This window comes from Montipora foliosa, chromosome 3 (genome assembly GCF_036669935.1).
Source record: "Montipora foliosa isolate CH-2021 chromosome 3, ASM3666993v2, whole genome shotgun sequence".
In the NCBI taxonomy this organism is placed as follows: Eukaryota; Metazoa; Cnidaria; class Anthozoa; order Scleractinia; family Acroporidae; genus Montipora; species Montipora foliosa.
This window is the reverse complement of record NC_090871.1, coordinates 4,908,480-4,916,179: the sequence shown is the minus strand read 5'-3', so window position 1 is coordinate 4,916,179 and position 7,700 is coordinate 4,908,480. Positions and strand designations below refer to the sequence as shown.

The 7,700-nt window shown below is 40.7% G+C and overlaps 1 protein-coding gene across 1 annotated transcript in view; it reads left to right on the top strand.

Moving 5' to 3' along the window:
• The first annotated feature begins 317 nt into the window (after positions 1-317).
• LOC137996554 (uncharacterized) overlaps positions 318-7,700 on the top strand; it is a 32,938-nt gene continuing 25,555 nt past the window's right edge. Inside the window, exons 1-6 of the mRNA XM_068842007.1 lie at positions 318-442; positions 510-582; positions 666-801; positions 896-914; positions 1,038-1,253; positions 2,907-3,176. Coding sequence (XP_068698108.1) covers positions 386-442; positions 510-582; positions 666-801; positions 896-914; positions 1,038-1,253; positions 2,907-3,176 — 771 coding nt within the window. The 5' untranslated portion in view covers positions 318-385. The remainder of the gene's footprint in view (positions 443-509; positions 583-665; positions 802-895; positions 915-1,037; positions 1,254-2,906; positions 3,177-7,700) is intronic.

Sequence of the window (7,700 nt, the reverse complement as noted above, 5' to 3'; positions counted from 1 at the left end):
TAAGTGAATTTAATGAGCGCTATGCATCTAACGAGATTTGAATGGGAGCCTTGTGTGGCAATGGAGACTAAAAGTAGAGAAAATTCTACCTCATGAAGCTTTCTTGGCAGCAAATTCAAATTCAAAGTTCGAAACGCGAGTAACTACGATCCAAACATATGCGCGCGCTGGTGGGTTCACCCATTGAATTTTTTTCATTGGCTAGTATTTTCAGTCTTACATGTCAATCATTATAATGTAAGTAGCTGATTGGTCAGTTTTGACATTTTCCCTCATGTGCCATTTTTTCTCCTCATCACGTCTTTTAAATCCGATAGTAAAATCACGCACAAGCGCACTCAGTCTTTCCAGGCGCAAGCTCCAGGGGTGGTTAGTGTGAAGCAACATGGCGGCACGTAGACCTTCAGTCGATTCTGCGGATGCAGGAGTCCGCCTGAGCACTGTAAGATGGGTGTTTGCAAGTAAACCGACGAGGGGCAGGAATTCTAAGAGAGCGATTTTTTTTTCAGCTCAGTCCGAAGTATTTGCATACAAATTCGACAAGTCACACTTGGCCGTTCAGCGCTATAGCCGAACTCATCGGTGAGAATTCAAAGCGTATTCACGAATTTTGTCCGTTTGTTTACCAATTGTCATCGTCTTTCCCTTTTGTCCTTGTTCCTTAGACAATGCTTATGATCCAGATGTTAATGCTAGTCAGCTATGGATAGATGTTAAAGCATACAATAAATACAAGTATTGTTTGGTGTTCACCGACAACGGAGCCGGCATGGGCCCCGAGAAATTGCACAAAATGCTTAGGTGAGATGTGAGGTTTTTTTTTTGGCACCTATTTGCCCATTGCGTATTTAATTTGCCCATCTTTAATGCTTATGTTCCATTTTGACAATTGCAGCTTCGGTTTTTGCGATAAGGTACGTATGATTCGCACATTGCGTTACTTTCATTCGTGTTGTCAATTTGCGGTGCAGTAACCTTCGGCAATTTTTCTTCCAAGTTGTGAAAGTTTACTTACCGTACAGTGTTTTTTTTCGTAGGTGGCTAAAAAGGGACAACATATGCCTGTTGGTCACTACGGAAATGGTTTTAAATCGGGATCCATGCGACTTGGACGGGATGCGATTGTGTTTACTAAGAACAACTTTACGAAAAGTGTTGGTTTTCTTTCGCAAAGTTACCTGGAAGCTATCAAAGCGGAAACTATTCTTGTACCCATGGTGACGTGGGATTCTGATGGAAATATCCTTTATAAAGCATAAAAAAAAATATTTACGTGAAGCCTGCACTGATACACGATTAATGGTTCCATCTGCTTTTTAGTTTTGCGACTCGCAACGCTCGCGATTCGCGCCAAACTCGAAATTGGCGCCATGTTTAGAAATGGAAAATCGTATTACATGAGTGGATTGGTCGAAATTTGTCGTCGGTGAGACTTGTCAAATTATTTGTATCTTCTGGGTAAATATAACAATGCCAGCTTATTTTATTAGTTGTAAGAACGTTGGCTTTGATTTCCAATTCCCACCGTACAAGTAAAAGACGTGAAACGGTAGCTTCATGTGAATAAGAGACTGCCGGTGTTACAGCCCTTCGAAAGGTAAGAAGGATTGGACACAAACTGGTCAGTGTAAAATGCAGACTGCAAACCAAGGGTAAAATGCAGACTGACGTTATAAATGCAACTGTTGAATAAGCCCACACCCTTTAGAAGTGCTAATAGTCAAGCCTAAATGATGCACCTATCAATGTTAAGCCCCAGGGAAATTGGGACTCAGAGAACCTTCCCCTGGGTTGGGATTTTGACATGTAGGCATTGCCCCATGGTCGGGAATTTGACATATCCGCCATCTTGGAACACCGAGAGAACCTGGAGATGAGTTATCCTCAACCTTGGTTTTGGTGGGACCTTGTTTTTCTGATTTTTCTGGACACCATGGTTGAAAGAAAGGTAAGCGAATCCGTCTTCAGGGGTAGATCCATACCGGTTTCCAACGTTTTACGGAAGTCGGTCAGAAACATGGGAAAGGGGACTTTGGAGAGTTAAAATCTAAAATCTTTCCGGGGGAGTATGCCCCCGGACCCCCTACAAACTATTTTGGGTCCTAGTTCCGCCCCTGGTCTTGTCTTTTTGTAAATAAGGTCCATCCCTTCTATCAGTCCTTGCTGGAGTGTTCACAAGTACGAGAATGTTTCCTTTTACTTTTTTTTGTGATTGCTTTTTTGTATCATTTCTACATATTCATGAATTTTCCACTCTATCATTATGCATGCTTGATTGATTCAAAAGCTGGTTAATATTGTTCATGTTGTTTTGCTAAATGTTAGGGTCTTGTTCGGTACTGTGAGCAGCGGAAAGGTTTCGTGTTACACAACAAATTTCCATCAGCTGTTAAAAGGGAGGAATTTGGTTTTAGGGTTTAGGGTTAGGGTAACCCTAACCCTAAACACATTTTTAAAATTATCTTTTTCTAATTTTAAGCTCGGAGTTCGCCATCTTGCGTAAAATTTTATTTAAAAACAATAATCCATTTATTTATTTACTTTAATTTCTCTTTATTTTCATTTAATTATAATTATAATTTCTTTCTTGTTGTTTGCTTTGGATTACAGTTATAAATAATTGTTTTTGATATTTTTATGATAGTGTTTTTACAAAAAAAATTAGTTAAGTGAGGTGTTCCAAGTTGGAGTCAGACCTATTGCAGTACCTTCTGCTAGGTCACTGGGAAAGCATTAAAATATTATTTGTAAAAACCGTTTGTACATGACTTAAACTAAGTGTCCGTGTTTTCAGGTAAGGTTGTATTGTGAAACTAGGAAACTCAACCTCGCTTGTCTTTGTTTAATGTTTAGCTCAGTTTCCTTTTTTGAATAATCTTTAACGCATCTTAAAGATTGCTCCAAAGTCAGATAAGGAGAAGGCATTGCAAGACATTCTCACCTACTCAGTTTTTCAACGCAAAGAAGAGCTGCTAGCAGAGTTTGCTGGCATTCAGAATCCCAGTGGAACTCGCATCATCATATTCAATGTCCGAACAACCCCTGATGGTAAACCAGAGTTTGATTTCAGTACACTAAATGATATAAGAATTCCTGAGGACACTGATGTTGCCATAACTAAACTCAAGAGGCAAGAGCGACAAAATCATATCCCAGAGTCTGATTACTCCCTAAGGGTAAGTTTGTGTTTGTCCATTTTCAGTGAGTGTCTACAATTATCATTGCATCGTTTAAATTATGGTTCACAATTTAGCAAAGTTGATGAAGCATTGTACAGTCTACCATCCTGGAGGTCAAAGTTAGGGTTACATGTAAATGGACCCACACTCAAATTCTTGAAATACTGTTACTGTTTCTCTTGTAAAAGACAAATTTGTTACAATCATGGTGGCAGTGTGGCCTAGAGGTTAGGGCACTTGCCTTCAGATCTGGCGATCCCGGGTTAACAGTTGTTGTTGAATGTTCTGTTCTGTTTCAAATTTTGGCCCTGAAAAGCCCTTATTGTGACCAATTAAGTATATGTTGTATTGTATTGTATCATTACAAGCGATTCAAGTTCTGTGAAATAAAGATGATTTTTCATTGGTCCTGTCTCGCAGCACTTGATCTTGGATTTTGTGGGCCAAAGGGGGTTGTTGTTCTTGACTGTTGTGCTGCTCTGCACATTGTCTGCAAGAAAGGAGACTAGGAAAAGTAGAGCAACAACCTCCTTCTCCCTTTCTTTCGTCGACTAGAAAACTTTTGGAGACCACAAGGAGGCAACTACATGTACAAAGTCTTAGTTCACTAATCAGTTTCTCGCTACAACCTGGTTTCATTCTGCAACATCTTCAAGATCAGAGATCCTTAACCAAAGATCGTAAACAAGCATTTCTTGGTATATCATTTCAAATGTAATCTGTGACATGCACTGTCTTTTTTACAAATCTACACCTCTGTTACCTACCTATCTTCTTCGTGCCATGTGGCACATAAAGCCTCAAGACAATCCCGCCAACCATCTCTGTCAGCCGCTGCCATTTGTACCTCACTCCAGTTCTTCCATCCTGCTTTTTCTCTTTCTCTCTGTGCCGTCCTTCTTCGTGTTGTCCTTGGTCTTCCCTGTTTTCGCCGCCCCTCTGGGGCCCAGGTTAATGCAGTTCTGCAGTCATTGTTTGGTTCTTTCCTCATGATGTGGCAGATGAATTTCTGTCTTCTCCTTCGCACGTCCTCACTGAGTTTTTCTGTGTCAGCCTTCTTCAGGACTTTGTTTGTAATTCTTTCTTGCCAACGAATGTTAAATATCCGTCTAAGACATCTGCTTTGGAAGACATCGATTTTTTTTTCATCACATTTATTCATCTTCTATGTCTCGCAGCCATACATCAAGACTGGCTTCGCTAGTGTCTTATATAGCCTGACTTTGGTTCGTTGACTGATGCTGTGGCTGCTCCAGATCTTTTTCAATCTCAAGAATACCCCTTTCGCTTTAACTAATCTGTTATGAATGTCTTCAGAACCTCCACCCTCTTTGGAAACCATAGCTCCCAAGTTCACAAATCTATCAACTTCCTCTATTCCTTACCCATTTACCTCTATCACATCATTCCGTGAGTTTATTTGGAGCAGCTTACATTTGTCTACATTAACTTTCAGTCCCACCCTTCCTGCTTTCTGGGCCAGCTTATTGGTTTTAGTCTGAATGTGCTACCTGGTCGATGACAAAGGGGGCTATATCATCCGCAAAGTCGAGATCCTCAAGCTTTGTATTGAACTTCCATCTTATTCCAGTATTCCCTTCTTGCAATGTATTTCTCATTATCCAATCAACGACTAGCAGGAATAGTAAACCTGACATGTTACAACCCTGTTTCACTCCAGTTTTGATCTTAAACCACTCCGTTGTATCCTGGCCATCCACTACTGTGCATTCAAAGTTGTCATGGAGCGTTTTCGCCATGCCGATTATCTTGGGTGGTATGCTGTAGCTTCTCATAATCAACCATAGACTATCCCTATGGACTGAATCAAACACTTTCTCGAAATCTATAAAGTTAACGTACAATGATGACTGCCATTCTATTGACTGCTCAATGATATTTCTCAATATGAAAATTTGCACAGTATTTCCCCTACCTGGTCTAAAACTTGCTTGTTCCTTTCGAAGCTTTGACTCTACTCCAGTTCGTATCCAGTCAATCACAATTCTCCCCATGACCTTACTGACAACTGACAGCAGCGTAATTCCACGCCAGTTTTTACATTCTTTCAGATTTCCTTTTTTTGGCAGTTTGACAATCAGCCCTTTTCTCCATTTTCTTGGTGTCTTCTCATCTCTCCACACTATGTCTATGATCTCCTTGACTTTAATGGTATCATAGTCAATGTCGGCTTGAGCAGCTCCGATTGTATGTTGTCTATTCCTAGTGCTTTTCCATTCTTCACATGCCCTATTGCCTTCCTTACTTCAGCTCTGCTGGGTTCAGATGTATCAATTTCTTCTATTTCATCCGGCAGTTCTATCTCCATTTCACATACTGGATTACTAGGGTTCTCTCTATTTAGTACTTCAGAGAAGTGCTGCAACCATCGTCTGCCCTTACTTTCTTTATCATTAAGGATCTTGCTTGTTTTCTCCATTACTGCAGCACTCTGCCTTGGCCTTTTGTTACTTAATACTTTGGCCAGGGTATACAGTGTTTTCATGTGTTGTTGTTTAGCCGCATTTTCAGCTTCTTTTGCGATCTCTTCAGTCCATCTTCTTTTATCCACCCTAACCTGTCTTTTAACTTCCCTATCCTTTTGTCGGTATTCATCTTGCCATCTCTGTTTTAGCCTCTCTGATCTTGCATCGATTAGCTTCTGTTTGATGGCTTTCCTTTGTCTACCAGAGTCCAAGCTTCCTGACTTAACCATGGCTTGTTTTTCTTTATCTTGTACCCTAATACCTCCTCTGCCATTTTGGCATAAGCTTTCTCCATTATCTCGCTTTTCCTTTCCACTTGGCCTTCTTGTTCTTTTCCTTCATCAGTCATTTGCTTTTCTACTGCTATTGCCTGAAATCTGTTCTTCAGCTGTATGGTGAACCTTCTGTGTATATCGTGGTTTTGGAGTTTGTGCGTGTCGAACCTCTTCTTGGCACTCTTTGTTACCGGTGCTCATTTGAGCTTTAATCTGATGGTTGATCGTACAAGGTAATGGTTGCTGGCCACATCTGCTGACCTCATGGCCCTCGTGTCTAACACTGATGTTCTAAATTATCTGTTAACCAGAGTGTTATCTATTTGATCTTTTGTTCTTCCATCGGGTGACATCCAGGATTCCTTATGAATTTCCTTGTGAGGAAAAACTGTCCCAGTGATAACCATTTCATTAAAATCACAGAATTCTTTCAGTCTTTCTCGGTTATCATTAACCGTGCCCAGTCCGTGTCGTCCCATTACTCTTCCAAGGCCGTTGACAAGGTTTCCAACCTTCGCATTCATGTCTCCAGTGATGATTAACATATCATGATTGTGTACCTGCTCGGTTGCTTCTTGTAGTTTCCCATAAAAGTCTTCTTTCGTTTGCTCATCTGCATCATTGGTTGGTGCGTACATTTGTATCATCGTAACCTTCACAAACTTAGAGTAGAATCTTTCCTTTATTATTCTCTCATTAATTGGTGACCAGTCAATTAAAGCCTTTGTTGCCTCTTGGTTCATCATTATCGCCACGCCTTGCATGTGTTGATCATCATCTCGTCCTGAGTACAGTACTGTTTCACCTGAGCCCAATTTCATTCTACCTGCTCCTATCTATTGGCACTCACTTATTCCCATAATTTGGATCTTCATCTGATTCATCACTCTCGCAACTTGTGCTGATTTCCCTGCAGTACACATTGTTCTCACATTCAAATTTCCTATTCTAATCTGAGTTCTTGGGGTCACTAGTGGTTTGTTCAGCTCCTGAGCATCCTGAGGCTCTTGTCGTTGGCTCAAGGGCGTCATTCTTTGACTACCCAATCAAGGTACCGTGTTGGCCCCAAGGGGAAGTTGCCATTGAGTGTTCAAGGTATCTGTAATCCACTTTGTTTTAAGGGGGTGGGTAATTGGTCCACCACCTAACCCCCAACCTGGAGGACCAGGGGCTGTTCTTTGTCTGGTCTCTACCCCTCAACCAATCCGGCATGGTTAGACCCGCCAGGTACTAGAGTCCCAGCCAGCACAGCTCTCAGGGTCATTGAGACACTCGAGCCTCACCACCACTACAAGGTGACAGCCCAAAGGTGAGGATCTACACCTCTACCAAAGCATTAAAGAACACACAAGTTTAAGATCTTTGATTGGGAAACACCTGCAACAACACATGGTCCAGAAACCAACCAGAGCCAATTTTTTGGTCCTCAACAAGTGCTGGAATAAATTTGACTCCTTCATTAAATGTCCCCATTAACAAATTATGTTGTTTTAAAGGAGTTTAATTAAACCATCACAAAACATGAAATTAGACTCAATTTTGGCCAAGCCATTCTGATAGTGTATTTGCATAAAATCATGTATGTAATGGTAATAATAATATTCAAGTATTTGAAACTGAGCTCTTTTAACAGCTTTGACAATTACGGGTAACCAATTTTCCTTCTATATGATGATGTTGGATAACAATACCGGTAATTATTAAGACGTTGCATATCTTTACTGTTAGCATGTCTATTTCTATTTAGTATTGTTGAATGT